This window comes from Cygnus atratus, chromosome 3 (assembly GCF_013377495.2).
Source record: "Cygnus atratus isolate AKBS03 ecotype Queensland, Australia chromosome 3, CAtr_DNAZoo_HiC_assembly, whole genome shotgun sequence".
NCBI classification, from domain to species: Eukaryota; Metazoa; Chordata; class Aves; order Anseriformes; family Anatidae; genus Cygnus; species Cygnus atratus.
In genome coordinates, this window is record NC_066364.1 from 102,745,950 (window position 1) to 102,765,667 (window position 19,718).

General features: G+C 50.8%; 1 protein-coding gene across 1 annotated transcript in view; it reads right to left on the bottom strand.

Moving 5' to 3' along the window:
- ITPKB (inositol-trisphosphate 3-kinase B) overlaps positions 1-19,718 on the bottom strand; it is a 59,685-nt gene continuing 39,967 nt past the window's right edge. Inside the window, exons 3-8 of the mRNA XM_035562465.2 lie at positions 12,644-12,743; positions 11,755-11,968; positions 10,053-10,257; positions 5,772-5,873; positions 4,757-4,828; positions 1-2,463 (exon numbers count right to left, since the gene is read on the bottom strand). Coding sequence (XP_035418358.1) covers positions 2,248-2,463; positions 4,757-4,828; positions 5,772-5,873; positions 10,053-10,257; positions 11,755-11,968; positions 12,644-12,743 — 909 coding nt within the window. The 3' untranslated portion in view covers positions 1-2,247. The remainder of the gene's footprint in view (positions 2,464-4,756; positions 4,829-5,771; positions 5,874-10,052; positions 10,258-11,754; positions 11,969-12,643; positions 12,744-19,718) is intronic.

Below are 19,718 nucleotides of genomic sequence, written 5' to 3' on the forward strand. Positions count from 1 at the left end.
GATGCTTCCCATATGCCTTTATTTGGAAAGTTACAGGAGTTTTTTTTACAGGCACTGTGCATTGGTGTTTCAGACCAGTTTAGATTTTTCTCCATGTTACCCAATGACTGAAAGGGAAGGTGGGAGCTGGGAAAATACCTCACAGCAACTGTTCCAGCCTCCAGAAAGGCATAAGACAGCTGGGAGAAACAATCTGCTTCTTCTGAAGCCACAAAGTGAGGAATCTATTTTATAAAGTCTTAAAAAATAATATATATATATATATATATAAGAGCACAAAGCTAAAGTACAGCAATAACTGGTACATATCTAGGCATATCGCTTCAAACCTTTTCTCCAAAGATGGAAAAGGGATGGTTTAAAAACTAAAAACACAGTTTAAAAAAAAAAGGGGGGGGGGGAATTCCATGCATTAAGTTTTAGTGTTCTGTGCAATTAAAATGGGATGAAAATAAATATAACATATAAAAAAAATCCAACCTTTTCCATGACACTAATGGAACAGAAGCAAGTCTGTAAGGCACTTCCATAAGGGCTAGTCTAGAAAGCCTGGTGAAAAGCTGCAACAATGCAACCATTTACAATGGCATCATATGAGCTAAAGACATTTGTCTGCTGAGACATGAGCTGAGAAAAACCTTGGGGAGTTTAATCCTTGGGAAAGAGGCTGGGGCACAGCTGCTGGTGGCTCGACAGCCCAATCTTCCTTATTGCTGCCAGAAGACAACCCTCAGCAGGGGAGTGGTACTCAGCAGACGATGGTAGAGGGGCTCTCAAGCATCACTGCTGGGAGTGAGATGAGCCAGGGGCTGGGGCTCGAGCAGGTGCAGGGTTTCTGGCTGCAGCTTGGTTCTGCCGGCCCATCAATAGCTGACCTTTAGAGAGCCAGTGCTGATGTGAGCAAGCTGCTTAGTTCAAATGTTCCAGGAAGTTAAAAAATAGCCTCCACCCTGAATAGAGAACTGGTTGTTTTCACAGGACTCGAAGCAGGGAGGCCAAACACAGGCTGGGAAGCTAGCGACTGAGAGTAGCGACAGAGCCAGCAAGCAGTGCAAGAAAAAGGGAAGGCACAGGAACGCCTTGCCTCCCCTCCTCTGCTTTGCCATGCGAGTCTAATGTGGCACCTTGAATGCTGCTTGTCTGCCATAGCTCCCACCTGCTGGGAAGCACTGGGCAAGAAACTGGCACTGGTACAAATGATGGAGGTGCTCCAGGTGGGAGGGTGGTTCTGGGCCAGGAGCAGGCATTGGCAGCACAACCCTTAATGCATGTAAAAAAAGGAATGACCAACCTGGATGTCTACCTTACATCTTGTAGTCATCCATTATAAGCTGTTTTTCTCCCTGCCAGCCCTGCCCAAAGCCTTTATTCACTGTGGAAGGTCAGCGATGCCAACTAGGGAGGTGGATCACCAGTAAGGAGCTCATGGCATTACCCACCAAGCCAGTGCAGCCAAGGTGGGTGACATGGGGGGGCAGCACCCAGCCGTGGGAGATACCTGTACCCAACCGCTTGGCCCTGCAGTGAGAACAAAACCCTCACCCTCCCGTGTGACTCAAAAATAAAGGAGGAACCGCCACAGGATTAATGGAATGTCTCCAACACAAAGAGAAAAACTCAAGTCTGCAATTCTAGTGACTCTTACTTACTCAGCAAAGACAGTTCCCAGGGCAAAAGGTGCTGGCAAAGGCAACTAAAGGATATCAGCCCCAGGATCCTCCACCATCTTCAAGCCTTGCTCATCCACCCTGGGTACTAAAGGGTCCCACGCATGGCCAGAGGTGTTTTGGAGATGAAGCTGCTGAACCCAGCACAGGCAGAGGCTCCTTCCTCCACCACAGCCCTGTTCCAGGCAGCACTTCAGGGCCCCAGCTGCAGCAACCCCTGACCCACAGTGTCTCCATGGCCACCCAGGGAGAAAGGTTCCCTTAAAACCATGCTGCATGAGACAAAAGCATGGTAGGGAAAATGTGTATTTGCCTAACCAACCCCTCCCCGGCTGCTCCAGCACAACCACGCTACTGACTCCGTGAAGCCAAGGTTTCAAGTTCAGGAGTTGTTCTGGAAGGTTAGCTCTGTATTTACATGTGGAATTAAAAAAACAAAACAACACAACAAAACCACCTTAAATAGGGAGAGAATAGCTTTAAAATTGGAAGGGCAAGGGTTGGAAAGTGTCTTGTAGTGCAGTTCAGAAGAGTCAGTTGGGAACAGGTTGGGGGTAGTGGCAGAGTCGGACGCATGGCTTTAATGCGAGTCCTCATTCTGGGACAACTCTGTCAGGATCTGGATGAGATTGTCCAGTCCCCAGAGGTAGCCATCCTCTCTGTTCCCTTCCACCCAGGGCACGTTGTGCTGGAGAACTTGTCCCTCCGGCAGCGGGGTGGTTTTCCCAAAGTCAATCATCCAGACTTTGGCTTGTTCCTTTTTGTCGTGAATGAAGAGGAGGGAGCTCCCAATTACCTGCAGAGACAAGAGGTCAGTTAGTTCTGCACTTGCTTCACATCAAACCCAGCTCTGACACCTCACCTACAGCTGCGTTTGCAAGAGATTACGCCGAGATTTTGCATGAGCAAAAGCAAGATCAGTGCTTTGCCAGCAGTGTTTGCCCATGCAAATCAGGTGTTCAGACCGGCTGATTTATTCATACAATTCCCTGCTTCTGGCAGAAGAAAAAGGTCAGCAAAACACAGGCATGAAAGGTACAGATGTAGTTTCGGAAACTGAGTCAAGGTTCCTGGGGAAGGAGTGAGATGAACCTCAGCCTCCTGACCGAAGATTTTCCAAGGTCGGCTCTTGATGGCTGGTTAGCACCACTCACACCCACCAACTCTACAGGCATCACTGTAGGAACAGGTAAGCTCCAAGGATGAGGTACTTGCAAACTGCTGCCTGAAACACCATGCATTAGCACCCAGATCCCCCCCTAGAATATCCTGGCTTTTACAGTGCTCTGCACACGTTATGGAGGTGAACAGACACAAGTTTCATCTTCCATGAATTTCTTCTGCTACACCTGCTTTGGAGGGCTCACTCTTACTTTGATTGGCCTTCCAGAAAATCCAGCAACAAGCCCCAGGAAAGCCCGCAGGTACGTTCATTTGTGAAGGCGAGGCACATCGTCTGGATGTGCACAGATTTGGTGGGCTATGAGCTCGCTTGCTCTTGTGTCACATACGGAGACTTCAGGTGAGCAAAGTGCAATGGCCTCAGCACACATGCCATGGCGTGCACACAACCGGAAACACCTCGTGCGCCACAACCTGGGCAGCCAAGAGGAGGAGCACAGCTCTGGGGACATCCCGCTGGCGTCAGCCCTTCAAGGCAGCAGCACTGAGTGCTACCAGGGACTCCCATGTCCGTACTGTCACTGGGGTTTGCCTTTAGACAAGGGTTTTAAGCTGGATGTGTGCTGTTTGCGAAAGTTATTATGTATTCACATTTTCAAGGAGACTTCCTCCTCCAGTGCGTTGGGAAAATCTCCAAGTTCCAGCAACATGCATTATTTCCCAGAAATGCTTATCTTCAGCTCTTCTCCTCCTAAGCTCTTAGAGCTCTCTCTTGGCCGGGATACAGCATTTTAAGGAAAAGCCTTTTGCTGACGTTCTTTGCTTGCCTGGCCTGAGTCACCAAATTCTCTTGCAGCTACTTAGAGGAGCCCCAGCCCACAAGGGGAGACGTGAAGGGCTTGGCAGCCCTCCTGCTATGTTTCATCTTGAAGTTTGGTGGAAAGTCAAAGCCTCTTCTTTATATTTTTTTAAGGATTGGAAACTCCTTTCAAAACCTCTTTGAAAAGGCTGTTTTGTTTCTGTGTTTTCAAATGAACTCTTTGGCACTTCACTTCAGGGAGCATTTTGTTTCTGTCATTGAACTGACCCAAAACACTCAGCTGTGACATTTCCCTGGGTTTTCCCATTGCCCTGCAGGCACTGCTGTGGGGAGGCATGTATCAAGGTCCATCAGAGGGGCAGCACAGCTCTGCCTCGGGGCAGGGGGAGCAGTGACTCCCAGACACGTTGAGCTAGGCATTATTCCTCCTAGGCTCCCTTGCCCGTATGACAACATGTGCCAAGGAAATGCACTCTGCAGTTTGCCAGGTAGATGAAATATCAAACACTCTTTGTCAATGATAAATCAGTAAAATGATTTAATTAAATAACACAGCCTTACGTTTCTTGTTGAAATGTCCCAAACCGTAGCACTTCCTCTCTGTTTTCCCACCAGAACTGAACTATCACTGTAGAAAATTTTGTGTACACTTGTTTCTGGAGGAAAGTCCTTCTAAGGAAAGCGTCCTGCTCATGGTGCCCCAGCCAGCCAAGTGAAGACAGTTTGGGGATTATCTGAAACTTGTGGCTAAGACAAAGCCATGTTTGAAGGCATGGAGAAACTGGCAGCCAAATGATACCTGACCTGTGCATTCAGGCAGGAATTTCTCCTGAGAAGACCTCTACTTTTAAAGTAGGATTTTTTTTCTAGTCATATAAAACCATAAGCAGATTGAATTCCTTCAACATCACTTCTAATCTGTATGAACATTGGTTTCCATTAGATTTGAGCCCATGTCAGATGCATGAACATCATTTCAGTCATCTGCTGTATTAGATAAACAGGTATGGAAATATAGATATAAGAATAAATTTGAAACTGTAGAAATTTACAGCCTCTGAATTTGACTCCTTTTCCTTGAACAAGCTGGGGTTAAAGCAGTCAGATCTACCTACATGGCACCTGAGGAAGGGAATGTGAGCGTTACCTCATGGCACTTGAAGAACGGGGATGTCTCCAGGGTGGCACGGATCCCCTTCAACCGGATCAGGTAGCTGTTCTGAAACCACAAAGGCAAACAAACCATCAGTGCTGACCATGTGCTTGTTACAAGCAGCCCTGCAAACTGCTGAAAGGCACTAAAGGTTCCTCAGGGCCCCTTTGGTAATTCATCTCTGAGGCACAGACAGAAGGACGAGGCACAGCACGTGCACAGCAGGTATCCTGGCAATGTAACACAATTAAATTGTTCACACCGTGACTGCCTGAGGAGACCTGGGGTCGCTGCATTGCGATGGCTTGGCCAAGGAGTCCAGAGACTGTGTGTGACGGTGTGAGAGCTCCCAGCTCTCTGCAGATAAAACACAGCCAGGCAGCTTAATTTGCAGATCCAAGAGTAATCCCTGGGTAACTACTGTCAAAGCAAATTTGAAAGAGGCAGTACCAAGGGCTACCCCATCTGCAGCCCTTCATTTGTGGGCTTTAGATAGTGCAACTTAAAATAAAGCCCTTTGTCAGTAGGATACTTGACACAGCCTGTATGAATTGTTTACAGCTCATATTCTCCTGGCAGCGCAGCACAACTTGGGAAATGCCAGCTGTGGCATGCCCATGAGAAGGGCACCTGGCGCATGTATGGAGATGCCTTGGCCTCTCTTCCTGATGGAATAAGCTTGGGGCAGCCTGCTCTGCCGGGGCAGGAGTCTCTGGTACCTGCTGTGTCAAATCCAAGGCTAAAAAGGAGGCTCGGAGGCTGCCATCAGTCCTAGGGGTGATGGGGCAGAGCCTCTGCAACAGGTTTTGTGGCTGAGCCCTCAGTGGACTTGGACCTGATGGGTGCTGCTGCAGTGAATGTGTCCTCTCCCAGCTCTCCTCTCCTCACCCTCACAACAGAATGGTGTTTCTCTCTGCCATTTTTCTTTCAAGAGAGCTTCCTTGGGCTGCAGAGTAGCCTCTGTGGGAGAAGCCCTCTCGCTGCAGTTCCCACAGAAGCCCCTGCTCACCAAAACGTTGTGGTTTCCCCTGGTGAACTCCCTGAAGGCTTCCGTGACTTGTTCCTTTGTCCGCGTCTTCTTGAAGTCCCGATTCACAGTGCCATCCTCTTTCTAGGAAAGAAAGGAGAGCCGTGAGAGGGACAGGGAGAGAAGAAACCAGGAGAAAGAACTGGTGTGTCAGAAGTCATGCATGTCCCCATGTGGGGTGCGACCAGCCTCTTTGGTAGCTGAAGGACCTGTCTGTGGGGGGTTAGCAGAGGCAGCAACTCTCTGCCTTGCACGTCCCAAACCATCCCGTGGCTCTGTTGCATTGCCACAAGGCAAAAGGCAAGTCTCCACCATCAGGCACTTGCTGAAAACACTGCCAACATGGACAGGCTACCTTTCATGGACCTGGTGCTTTCACAGACCTTTCACTGAACGGCCTTGAGCTCTCCTCTGCCTCCTCCACAGAGGCAGATTTGTGCATGGTCCACTGCAGGGACAGCACCCAGCCCCGACCCAGAGGCTCCTGGCTGAACCTGCCCTCTCAGCCCCTCTGTAGCCACTTGCCATTCCCCCGGTACCCCGAGGCTCTGATTTTCACATCAGTGCCTTTCATTGTCTGGAGCCGGCTGCCGGTTGGACAGGCAGGGCTGGCTTCCTGGAGACAGGGGCTATTTTAAACAACACACGCTCGTGCTCACAGGTCTGTTTCCAGAGCTCTGTCCCACTGCTCTGGACAGCTTGTTTGCACACAATGGAGTGAAGGGGCAGAGGCCAAGAAGACATCCTGTGGGCTGGGTAAGACGAAGCAAGGATGAAGAAACGGAGCAGAGGCCGGGGAAGGAAGACAGCACAATCAGCCACCTGTCCTGGAGACTGATGTGCCCTGGTGGGACACGGAGACCCCTCCAGGGAAGTGACCCTGGCTAGGGGTGGCTCCTGGCCGTTGGCACGGTGGCAGTGCCAGTCCAGCTGGGGGCACACAGGGCGCACACGCTGTGAAGAGCTGGGCACGGCAAGTCCAGCAGCAACCCGAAACCTGCTGTGCAGCTCAGGATGAGCCACACCGCACACATTCAACTTCCAGCTTGCATTTCGTGTGAGCTCTAACAAAGGTGGTATCAAAACCAGCACGTGAATGGTCTCCAAGGAAGCGCTTTGCTTGCACAGGGTGCAGCCAATACACCTAGCTTCAAACCACCCTGGAATGAACTTGACCACCTTCTGCCCCTGCACTAGCTCTGCCGTAGGGTAAAAAAGCAAAGCTAACATCTGGCAGAGGCAGATGACCTTCTCGCTGTAGGCCTCCCTGCTGTAGCAGCCATCCTGGGCATGGACAAAGCAGAGCCAGGCTCTCACCACACGTTTTTAGCTGCAGCCACATGTGTAGGACTCACCAAGTATGTACAGGGGAGGTGCACTGCACTGCTATGTGTCTGTCATGGGGCAGTTCAGAAACCAACCCACCCCCTCCTGAGGGGGTCCGAGGCCCATGGGGGTGGGCTTCCACAAAACGGAAGCGTGAGGGGGGCTGAAAAGGGCTATTGGCACCTGCCTCAGCCGGCCCCTGCCCAGCCAGCAGGTCCAGTTGGTGCTGGTGTCACTGGGACAGGGCTGGGGCTGTCTGCCTGCCCCGGCACCACTGGCCAAGGGGCTCGCAAGCTGCCCGTCTGGGGAGAAGTCAGGAAAGGGCGGTCAGGACTGGTTACAAGACCCCACAAATATCTCAGACCCAGAAATATCTCTGCAGCAATATCCCACCATGGCGTTGCGGTGGGAAATGGTGAACAACTCTCAGGTCAGAGCAGAAACTTCAAGATTTTTTTTTTTTTTTTTTCCAGTGAGCAACTCTCCAGAGAGCTCGATCTGGGTCAAGAGGGACCCTTTGTACTACTTTTAACACAGTGACTTTGTTAATAGTTGCTGTTTATAACATTTTTGAGCTGCTCCAGAAAGTTAGGTGTCATTAACTCCTTCTGCAGAGGCGAATTCCCATTTTGAAGAGGAAGAGCCATCATCTCAAGGCCACCTGGGAAGTGAGAGCTCAACCAATGAAGGCTCCTTGTCCCTGTTCCCATCCCTGTCCCTATCCTCATTCCCAGCCCCGCTCTGTCCCCAGGCTGTGGCTGCTCCCTTCCTCCTCCTGCCTCCCCTCCCAGCCCATGCACCCAGGACGGATCCTGCCCTTTCTGTGAGCACCCAGCTACTTTCATGGGAACCTGTCCTCTTCCATCAGCCTCAGGCTGTCAGCGAGGGGCAGAACAGGTTCACCCCTGCTTTTCCCAACGTTGTATCCTCAGCAGGAAAGGAAGCATGGAGAGCCTTGTCATTAAATGACACTTCCCTGAAGTTTCCCGAGGGCTCAGAAGCTGCATCTGACCTGTTTCAGGGTCCTGAGGCTGCGATGCAACTCAGCTCTCCTGGTTCTGCAGCCCTGCTGGAGAAACGCCAGCCCTAAACCAGCCTGAACAACTAATGCTTTAGCTTAGGGGAACATAATCCAGAAGCCGAGGGACTTAAGTAGAATTATAGTAATTAGAGCCTTGATCACATTAGTCAGTGCCAAGCAGCAGTGGCAGAGTTACTCCTGGAGGCCAGCACTTCTCAGTTCTTCAATTAGAGGGCTGCCTAACTGCTTTGAAAAAATCCACTGCCCACATCACGTAGCAGCTCACTTACACTTGGCTAAAGCAGGGGTGCAACTCACACCCCTCAGTCATGGCTTTTATTTCCCTCCACAGCGTTTTCTGGCCTGTGTGAGAACAGGATTTTTTTTTTCCATTTCAAGTGGTTTGCATGTGACCTGATTTTGCTGTAAAGCCCATGAAATGCACCTAAACCACAGAAGCAACACTAGAGGCCAAGGATATATCAAGTTGGACTATAAATAGACAGATATTCTTGATTATAGCATGAAAACAGGGAGAAGAAAGAGTGCACGTGAGCTTTGGTCCAAACTGGCACACTCTTATTTTATATAGCCACAATTTTATAAGACGCACCAGTAATAAGAACTAGGTGAAGGGCTGGCTGGAGCAGCTCACAGCATGCTTGTGGGTGCCTGCAGCAGAAAAGGGACTTTGGGAGGGCTTCGGATGGTGGCAAAGAGCTGTAAGAGCAGGGAAACACCTTGACCCACTGCAGAAAGACACTTCGGGGGGCGTGACCAGCATGGCCACGAAATGAAAGAAGTGCCTTCCTCCCTATGTGCAACGCATCCCATCGGGCTTCCAGCAGGCTGTGAACTCATCCCACACAACTGGATGGATGGATCCCTTCCCATCAGTGCTTTGGTATGCAAGTAATCAGAAGTAGCAGCTCTGAACGACTCCTCCTGCTGTGTTCTAACATCTGCATTTGTTTGCTTTTTGACTAGAGAGGTCAAAGGGAAGGCTACCAGGAAAATCCCCCAAATCTGGCCCTGAGCCACCTCTTGGGACCCATCAGAGCCTCAGCCATCCCAGGCACGACTTGACTGAGCCAACACCTTGCCACATGCTGAAACTCTTACCTCAAACCCAGTATTACTTTTAACTCAATGTCTGGCTATGAGAAGGCACGTGCCATTGCTAAATTCCATGCAAACCTTCCATCACTAACACAAATGCGCTCAGTTACAGACCTACCTCTGTTCAGATGCCATTCCGGATACCTCTCTCACTGCAAAGACTGTTGCTGATCTCTGCCACTCATCAGGACAGAAACCCTGGGCAGACTCATCTAACAGACACCCAGAAGCATCCTGACAGGTATCCCCAGAAATGTGCGTGTCAGCTCAGAGCAATGGCATTGCCCAGCTGCTGTGCTCTTTGCAGAGTGCTCAGGCAAAACTGAGAGAGATAGCCTGAACATAGATAACACTCAGGTGCTGAATTTTTCTGAACGTGGGATGTAAATACAGCCTTGTCACCAGCTAAACTCCCACCTCCAGCCAGAGACAGGCACAGGCCAGCATACACTCAGGCTGGGAACTTGGATTAATGGCTCAGGCTGGCAGCACATTGGTATTGAAAGCAAACAACTAATTTGAACCTTCCGGTTGGAGCACTGCACTTTGCATTTCGTGGTCAGGGAAATCAACTAAGGAGCGGATTTAACAAGATTGTGGCTAAAACTGTCACCTTCCACCGATGCCCTCGGCTCGGCTGTGCTCTCAGAAGAGCAGTGCAGCCCTCAGCCAGGTGCCTGCTGAGGGATCAGGATGCCCTGAGGTGACAGGATCTTGCCACCAGCCCACTCTGCGTGTGGTAACGGAGAGCTGCCAGCAGCTCCTCCTCCTGCTCTGCACTCCCGGAGCGCCCTCACCTTTATCCCCTCGATCCTGAAGCCCAGCGTGGCAGTTGAACTGATGGTCTCCCTCCACTGCATGTAGCGGGGCTTGGTTACTGCCCGCAGCACATTCTCCTCCTCCGTGGGAGCATCAGGGTCCACCTCGATCATCTTCTGGTACATGTCCTTCCTCAGGCTCGGCTTCTTTCGGGCCTTTATCAGCTCCTCCTCCAAGTACGTTCTGCAAGGAGATGGGGGAAATTAGCAGAGCCACAGGGGCCGATGGCTGGGAGACCACTGAGCCACACCAAGGCTATGATGATCTTTACAAGTCCCTGGAACCCAAACCATTCCATGATCCTATGATCCATTTTTCACCCTAGGTGCTGTGGTGGTTTTACCTTGCTGGGCAGCTGAACTCCACCACAGCTGCTCTCTCACTGTCCTTCCTCAGAAGAGGAGGAGAAGAAGAAAAGGAAAGAAACAACTCACAGGTTGAGATAATGGTAATTTAATTAAAGGAAAAATAATTAGTAAGGGAAAACTATTAGTAATTAAGTAATAATACTAAAGGTGAAGGGGGAAAGGGGAAAAACCACAAACAAAACCCAAGCAAAAGCCACATGGAAGCACAGAGGAAAGAAATGACTCCCTACTTCCCACCAACGAGCGATGCTTGACCACATCCTTGAAGCAGGGCCTCAATACACATAGCTTGTGCTCAGGAGGACAGACATCTTCACAGCGAGAGCCCATCCCTCCCCTCTCCTTCCTCTTTCCCACCTTTTAGCGCTGAGTGTGACACCACAGGGCATGGGACATCCCTTTGGTCGGTTTAGGCCAGCTGCCCTGGTGGTGTCCCCTCCCCGCCTCTTACAGCCCTGCTGGCACTGGGGGTTGGAGGCAGCCCTGATGCGGTGACCAGCACTGCTCAGCAGCAGGCACAGCACCAGCGTGGTACCAGGGCTGTTCTGGCTACACGTGCAGAGCACAGCCCTGTATGGGCTGCTGCAGGGAAAATTAACTCCATCCCAGCCAGCCCCAGCACAGGTGCTTTACTTAATGAACCTACTTTAATTAGAACCCCATCACCAACACCTGTTGTTTTACCATTTTCTCAAGGAACCAAAACCAGCCGGGCAATGACAAGGGAGATTATTTCTTGCAGGTGCCCAGATTGTCGCTGCCCTACTGATATGCTCCCATTGCCATCTGTTGGTCCTAGGAGACCAAGGCACAGCATATCTGGGCAGTGACTTACACCCACAAACTAAGTGCAGCTTTCACAGCATGCTCAGGAAACTGCCTGATGGGCAGATGGAATAAAAGAGCAGAACAGAGAAGCAGTGTTCTCAGAAGGGCTGCTCACACTGCTCAGAAAGCTGGATTTCCTTTTGAATAGAGCAACAGATAGTCTTTGTCTGAGGTATCGGTACCCCCGCGTTGCTCCAGACTTGAAACATAGCCAGGGCTTAAGCCTGACAAAACTTACTTCAGGGATGACTGTACTGCACCAAACCACTTTCTCCACGCACCAGTTGGTCAACAAACAGTGAAGAAAAGTCTGACATGTTCTTCCCAAACCCAGGCTTCCTCACATCCCTCTCCTCGTGCTGTTGGCTTAGCTTTTCCTGGAGACAGGCGAACCCGGTACTCTCACTTGCAGGCTTCAAGGGTTTTAAGCTCTGCTTTCAGTATCCAATCTTAAAACTCAAACAGTGTCCCCAAAGCCACTCACCTAACCCCCATTTTGCAGTCCATTACACAGGGGGAGTCAAATTCAGCCAGCAGGTCCTCCATCTGGTTGTACCGCTCCCCATCCTTCACAATGTCCCCGTGGTAGGCAGGCACGTAGGGCTTCAGGACATCGTTCATTAGGCGGTCGAGGCAGCGCTGCTCTGATTCACAGTGCTTCTTCAGTATCCTGCCGTTGGCCGCTGCCTTGAAGCTACCTGAGGGTGGTAATGGGTGTGGGATGGCATGGTGCCTTCCCAGAACAAGAAGAGCAGCCCAACAACACCTTGGAAGCGTTCCCATGCCCAAAAGAGCCCCTGCAGACTGGGACTTACAAGCTCCAGCTCCTGGATTCACGTATGGGGTCGGAGGTTTATGACCAGCAGTGTCACACCTCAGACAGAGCAGAGACCTGCCCAGCAGATCCTGCAGAGCACATTTGTTTCCCATTCTCTGTGTACTTCATGTTAGGTCCACACCACATGGCTTCCTCTCTGTGCTCATGTGTGGGGCATCTTCCTGCCAGGCAGTGTGACACACTTCCCTGTGGATCTGCAAGGGGGCTTGGGTATCACCCAAAGGACCCAGCTGGCTGCTGCTGGAGAGAAATATGTGGGGCAGCAGCAGTAATACCCGCTGGCTTTGGGATATTGAAAGCACAGAGCACTGCAGTTCCTTGTTACCCCCCTGAACATTTAGAGAAGGCACTGTCCTGGGCTACGGACATGGGAGATGAAATCTGCAACATTCACGCAGTGGTCAGAAGCAATTCTGGCCAGAACAGCCCCTTAGCCTGACTGAACCAGACCCTCTCCACCACCCTGCCCTTTCCCAGCTCCCACACCTGTGGCTGAGCTGCAAATGGGTTGGGATGGCCCTGTGATGCTCTCTACCTGCATGTCCTGCTAGCTGAATCCAAGGGTACTTCTTCTTGAAGGACATCACAAATGGAGACCAGTGCACCATGTTCTTGATCTTCCTCCATGATTTGCTCTAAGGGAAAAAAAAAAAAAAAAGAAAAAAAAAACACACATGAAGTTGAATGCAAAGTTTTAAGCTTTTACTGTCCATAAAGTCACTCCATGCAGCACGTGGCTGTCTTGGACGATGTAGGAGGCACTGGAGCCAGCGCAGGATGGAAAGCAAACAGAGAATCTGCTCTTTTCCCATTGCCCCATGCCAAGCCAGAGTCACTGGGCCTCATCTCCACATTCAAAATTCATGAGTAACCTCACTGAACTGGACAGCCTCGCTGTTTTGTTCCAGCTGGCTGCTTCTGATGAAGAGAGCCCAGACATTTGCAGCACCTCGTGTCCACTTCCATGTACCCCTCTGCAGACACTGTGAGGACATTAACTCCTCTTTGGGTTAATTGTTGCATCAGATCATAGCAAACCAAGTGGGAAATGGAGCCCGCGATTACTCCTGGGCCACAAAACTCCACTGCAGACCCAGTGGTGGTAGGAAGAGACACTTGCAAACACGTGCGTATGCTCACCAATGCATTTCTGCTCCCCACTAAAAGCCAGCTGCTTGGTTCATCACGTTTCCGATCCACCTGTGTCTGATCCACCTGCTTTGGCCAACCATTAACCACATTCTGGAGAACAATTCCTTCCTGACATGTTGTGCTTCTTGCCAGATAGATTGCACAAAACTATTTACATTACCTTAGCGAGAGCTGCATCGGATATGCAAAAGCCTCGCTTGAATACATGTTCCTTCCTGCACAAAGGTTTTCCCTGGATTGTTCTGGGGAACACACTGCTAACAAAAGGCAGCGGCAATGGAAAAATGCCTTCTCGCAGATGAGGAGACAAACAACAGGCTTTATCCTGGCCACAATTTGCTACTGGGTTCAGCTGGAAGCCCACAGAAAAATTATCCTCATTTGCTCCATGCCTAATGCATGCAGGGGAGCCTTCCAGAAAGCCCCAGTAATATCTTCCTCGTGTTTGGAGAATCGGCCTCTGTTCCAGTAATGCTTCACAGACAGGAGGAGAAGAGCCAGCAACCCCGACTTGCAGCTTGGACGCTTGTCTGGGCTGAACTCAGAGCACAGGAATCCGTGCTGGGAACTGCTGACATGTTTGAAAGAATAGGAAGGAGCCAAACAAGGATGTCAGTGTCTGCAGCGTGGAAACTGCGCCGTGTTGGACCACACCATGCGCTACGTCCCGAGGGAGCAGGGCGCTGGGTGGGCAGGGGGCTGGAGGCGGGCAGTGAAGCCCATTCCCTCCTCTCCTTTCCCATCTCCCAGCCCAGGAGGTGAAGCTCCCCTGGACCACCGTGTGGGGCTGAGGGTGTCCCAGCGCACCCTGGCATTGGTGCAGGAGAAGAGCATTTTGGCAACGAGCTTTGAACAAGCGTGGAGTGACTCCGGGCATGCCCTTCAGCCAGGCTCCTCCACGTGGCAGGTTTGCACCACAGCGTGGTTTGCTTGCTTTGGCAGGGGCTTGGGCAGTTCCCTACCTGACATGAGGGAATGATTTAATTCCCAAGTGCAGTGCCAGGACCGGTGCGCTGTAGCTGTTCTTTGTTCTCCTGTTGGCAGAGAGCAGGAGGGAAAGTGGAGGGGAGGTGAAAAGGGGGTGGAGGGATGTCCCTGCTTTTGCTTTAAAATAGTAACAACCAAGTCCAGACTGATGTTGTGAAGAAAGAGGGGAGAAAAAAAACTCCATGGGAGTTTGCAACCCAGATGAGTGCAACATGCCTCATCTTAAATGAGGTGTCCTACCCTCCCGCCCAGCATCCTAAGTCACACAGTCCCAGGAAAACAGCCAAGGCAATGCACCTTCCCAAGCCAAGGTTTTATTTTTCAGTGGTAAGAGCTTTGTAGCTAAGACCATGATACACTTCAAAGTGCAGGCAGAATGACGCCAAGCGGTCCCCAGAGCAGTGCAGCCACCTCAGCCCCACCTTCAGCAGAGCTCTTCGAGCAGAGGAGCACTCAGCTCCAGCACTGCTGGTCCCGGCTTGCCGTGCTGTTGCCCTTATGGTGCAGGTTGATGGCCCCAAGTCCCCAGTAAAAAGCAAAGAACACAAAATCCTTCTGCTGAGCTGAGCAAGGCAAAAGCCAGTCACTGAGAGCATCCGCACAGGGAACAGCCATTACGCTCCCATTCCTTTACACCAGAGGGAAACATCTTCATCCCGCCTGTTTTTGTGCAGAACTTTGGCTAGACATCTCCAACTCAAGTTTTAGGGACATGCCTAAGGACAGTGTTTTCAGCAGCACTGCACCCACACACACTGGGCCTTGGCTCAGCAGTCGGACCAAAGAAAGGAGGGTGAGAAAGAGATGCTGAAGCCTCACTGACTTGGCCTGCATGTTTGGTTACAGGTTTGTCTTGGCAGAACTCTGAAGACAAACCTAAATAAAGCAAAGCCGTGGAAGATGGTTCAGATCTGAACCGAGATCAGCCAGTGAACAAGCAAGGCCTTCCTATCCTTTCAGACAATTGCCAGAGGTTTTTACGGAGGTACTGGAGGTTGCTTTGCCCACCTCAGGTCACTCCCAACCTGCTGGAAGTAGGCTGAGTTGTGGAGGGACAACACTGGCCAATGTCCCCAGTGATGCTGCAACCCTGTTCGTTTGAAGATAATGAAATTATCTGCCCAGGTAAGCAGTTTCTCTTAAAGTTCATCCTTTTTGCTTTCCCTACAGCTTAAGGGTGACTTCGGATGTCTGCGAGCCAGCACCAAGGTCCTTCCAGGCGCTGGGGACGGCCAAGAGCTTTAGCAAGCCTCAGCTGAAGACGCCTGTGTTTACTCACATGCCAGCGTGGGTTCACACAGAGGTGAATATCTCAAAACTGACAGCCTCGGATTCCTGTCATGCCAGCCCCGTGTCAGGCTGCTGTCGATGGCCACAGAAAATCACTGTCACGAGGCCCATGCTGCTCCACCCTTGCTTTGTGGCCACACACAGCACACAGCCCCTCTGAGTGCAGCAGGCTGGGCTCTCCCACCCTGCCCTGCTCTATTAATATACAACGGGAGTAATAAAGCCATGTACAGTAGTGATATCTCATTTGCCTTCAATGAAGCGAGCAGGCAGCGCATCACGCCAAAAGCTGAGCATGTCCAAATGTTTTGTTTGGTTAAAGCCTGTGACATACATCACTGGCACCTGCTTGTGGCTCCCTGGCACCCTGCTCTCCCCAGACTCCAGCTCGTGGCTGCTCTCCCTCCCACAAAACACAAGAAGCTGTGCTGAGCTCTTACAGCCCCTGCACGTAACCTACAGAAGCAGGGGGTGTGCAGAAGGTGCCTGATGCAATCTGACACTTGTTATTTAAAACCTATTTCAACATCGGCAAACGCGGACTGATTAGCAAATTGTTTAATAACTCTGAAAATACATGGAGCTTGTTGTCTGCCATGTAGAAACAAAGCTGAGCAACTGGCAGAACCAACTCTAAAAGCTGTTTCTTCAAGTGGGTTTCAGCAGTGCTTTGCTCCTGCCCCTGCCTTTCCCCAACTACTCACTGTGGAGCTGGCAGGGTGTGGGATTGGGGCCAGAAGAGCTGAGGCCTCCCAACAAGTACCCACAAGTGGTCAGTGGGAGAGGAGTGCTTGGAAAACAATTTTATCTGCTGTCTGTTTAACTTTACTTATCTGAAGCTTAAAGCAAACTCCAGGCTTTCCCCATCTGTCAGCAGAGCTTCATATGGAAAGAACAACACGGAGAACGTAGCACCAACCCACAAGGTCAGAGGGTATGTGGTGTTTAATTAGATTAAACAGAAAGGGACTGATGAGCTCGGTGCTCACTGCACATTTTCCCTGGAGCAGATGGCTTTCCTTTAATGCCTGCCTGGGGGAGGTGTGACATTTTGGGACTGCTGCTCCCCTCCCTCTCCCAGCATGAGTGTCGATGGGGTTTGGTCAGTGTCACGGGGAGCTGGGGGCGCTCTGCCCTTTCCATGCATTGAGCCGGAGAGATGGGCAGAAACCGATTTAATTTGCTGAAATTATTGTTTCCTGTTGCTTGACAGGACCAAACATCCTGAAAATAGATGGAGTTGGACCTGTATTTCAGTACTTTTTATTAGCCAGAGCATGCACCACTGGAGTCAAGATCACGTAGCTGGGGCAGGGAGGAGCAGGAGCAGCATTAAGTTAATGATTTGAGAAGAACTTCAGCCCATTTATCCCAGGAAGATCCTGAAATAAACTAGGAGCAGAAGATGGTGGAAAACTGAGAGGAGACAGCAGGGCCTTGCCTCTCTGCTTTCACTTCCAGCCCTTCCCAAATGGGAATTGCAGCTGTGGCGCTGGCTGCCTCCTTGGGAGGGGGCTTTCAGCACGGCCCAGGTTGGTTCATTCATGAGCAGGAGGGCTGACAAGGCTCTCCTCGTGTCTGGAGCATTGATGGGTTGAAAAACAATATCTCCAACAGCTGAGGGGAGCAGACTTTGCACTGGAGAGGCCTCCTCTGTAACAAATAAGTAAGTGGGGTAGTGTTTGCCCACAGAGTTCACTCTGTCAGCCTGCTTGGGGCCACGCGCACACATGCCATATAGTTTTCCATGTTTAAAAGAATGAATGTGTTTTCTCATGGTCTGTAAAAAGTAGTTAAGCTTTTCTTAGTGATGGCTGTTTCCCTTCACTGGGAAAAACATCACGACAGTCGGTGAAGCCAGAAGGCCACCTTTGTTCTTTGGGCAGGATGCTGGGAGCAGCAGAGCAGCACCAGCAGGTACCCGTGAGCTGCTGGGTGCCTCCTCCAGCACCTCCCGGCATGCAGGATCCCAGCTGAAACAACTCCCACCGTGTGCTCCAGTCTGCTAACATGGAGCTGAGGTTATGCTCTGCTCTGCTGTGCCATCCCTTTGGAAGGAGAGCCCATCCAGCTCCTCACAGTCTCTCCCTGTCTTTGCTCTTCTCCTAGCAAACAGAGCGCCGTGTGACTGCATCAGTGTGTGCAGGCTGTGACTGCTGCCCCAATGCCTTCGGCAGCCAGCAGCCCATTTCTTACAGTCTTCCTCTGATGCAAACTGCCCTCATCCTCACCGATGTATTTACTCCTATTCTGCACAGTGGCAAAATAGCCTTTTTTGGCCTGAGGATCCACTTGTGATGGGAGAACTTTGGACCAGAATGCAATTTCTAGTTTAGTCATATAGAGATGTCAGCAGCTCCCCAAAATATGGCAGGGCAATGCCCATCAGGTGCCTGTGGTGGTTGTTCAACAAACACAAAGAGACTCCCTCAGCAGACTGCACTGAAGTTAATAAATGGGATGACAATATTTTGGTAATTGAAACACTCTCTTCTGCGTGCCTAGAAATTGTAGTTTAAACCCTCAAACCCTATTAGATTAGTTATTTGTGTGGTTGGGTCACAGTCACATAAATAATTAATCATAACCCCCGCCTGCCTTACCTTGAGCTTTGCAAGAATATGCTGAGTGCAGCCTGGAGGACTCAGAAGCAGGGACCCCATCATGTCTAGAGAGAGAAAAACTCCTTGTGTATGTATTATTTCTTTTACTTTCAATGCTCTGTTTTTCAGAACAGTTTCATTTCAGCCAGCAAGGATTTTGGCTTTTGCAGAGGAGAAGCCAGTCCTGCCTGGCATGGTGAGGAATACCCTTTTCTCTAGTGCAACCAGGAGCCAGCTGCACCAAGAGCAAAAATCTGGGGCAGAGGGGCAGAGACAAAGTCACTGCCTTCTCTGCCGTCTGTGAGAGATCAGCACGAGCGACAGAGGAGCTTCAGTCAAAACGCAGGCAAGGCAGGAACATCCGTGGGGATCGCTGAAAAAAATATTCCAGCATATTGGAAGAAAAAAACAGGAGCTCATTGCAGACTCCCCCTTGCTGCTTACGATGCCAGAAAGGAGAATTAGAAGCCAAATGCACAGACGGGTGGCAGTGGTGCTTCAGCTGGACCTCCCCTCTGACAATAGAAGGAAGCCCTGTGGCTGTGGGAGCGGGCTGCTCAGAAAGCACCCAGTGCACTGGGCATATTCCCAACCTTCCCCTGCCTGCCTGCAGGGCACGGGCAATTGGTGGGCACATGGCAGCCCCGCTCCTGGGGGACAGGTACACGGAGAAGAGGCAGTGACAAAGCATCGGCATCGAATTTGGCCAAGAAGGAGAGAAGCCCAAGTGGGAGCAAAGGCAGAACTGGCACTGGAGCTGTGGTTGTCTCTGCGTCTCTGTTTCTTCCCGGTTAGGAGCCTTCACTTCAATGAAGGTGAAAACTTCCTAATGCAGATTAGTCATTGCTGACTTCCCAGGAGAGCTGGATGAACTATTAATTGCATGCATTAGACAAGGCCAGCCTACTTTTCTGAGTGGGAACTGCTGCAGATCTCTGGAAATGTCTCAGGAAGAGCTGTTCACTTTGGTGGACTGCTATGGAAGTCCCACGCTGCTTCTTGCCCAGCAAGCAGCCCCCTTTTAAAATCCAGTAAACAATAAAAATGCTCACTAGTAGCCAAAAACAGGCCTTGGTGAATGTGTTTGTAAGAAGAGCCCAGGAACACTGCAGCCCAGCTCTGAAACGTTAGTGCCCAGCGCTGGGGCAGCAGATCAGCTGTCCAGCTGGGAGAGGCAACGTGCTGTCCAGAGGCCTGACGTGCATCATGAACCTGTCAGCAGCTTAGATGGAAACTGCTCCACTTCCATCTGGAGACCTGTGTTTGATCCCTTCAGCAGTTCGAGGCTGTTTGCCACTGTCTTTCTAGCTCAACACGCCATTTCAGCTGGTCGGCTCCTCCAGCAGCGTGGCACACGTCGAGGAACCTCCCAGGGTGCCAGCTGCCAAACACCCTCTCCTACAATCTGAAGGCAAGTTTTCAGGGATTTAAACCAAGGCGCTAAATTTCCAGCCTGCTTAGAGGCATTTAGGGTCTGAGGCACCAAACACAGAAGCAACATCCATAAGTGGAACAAAGGAGCTTCTAATACCTATTTTTGGAGTCCTTATTTTTGGAGATTTCTTCCTATCTGCTTCT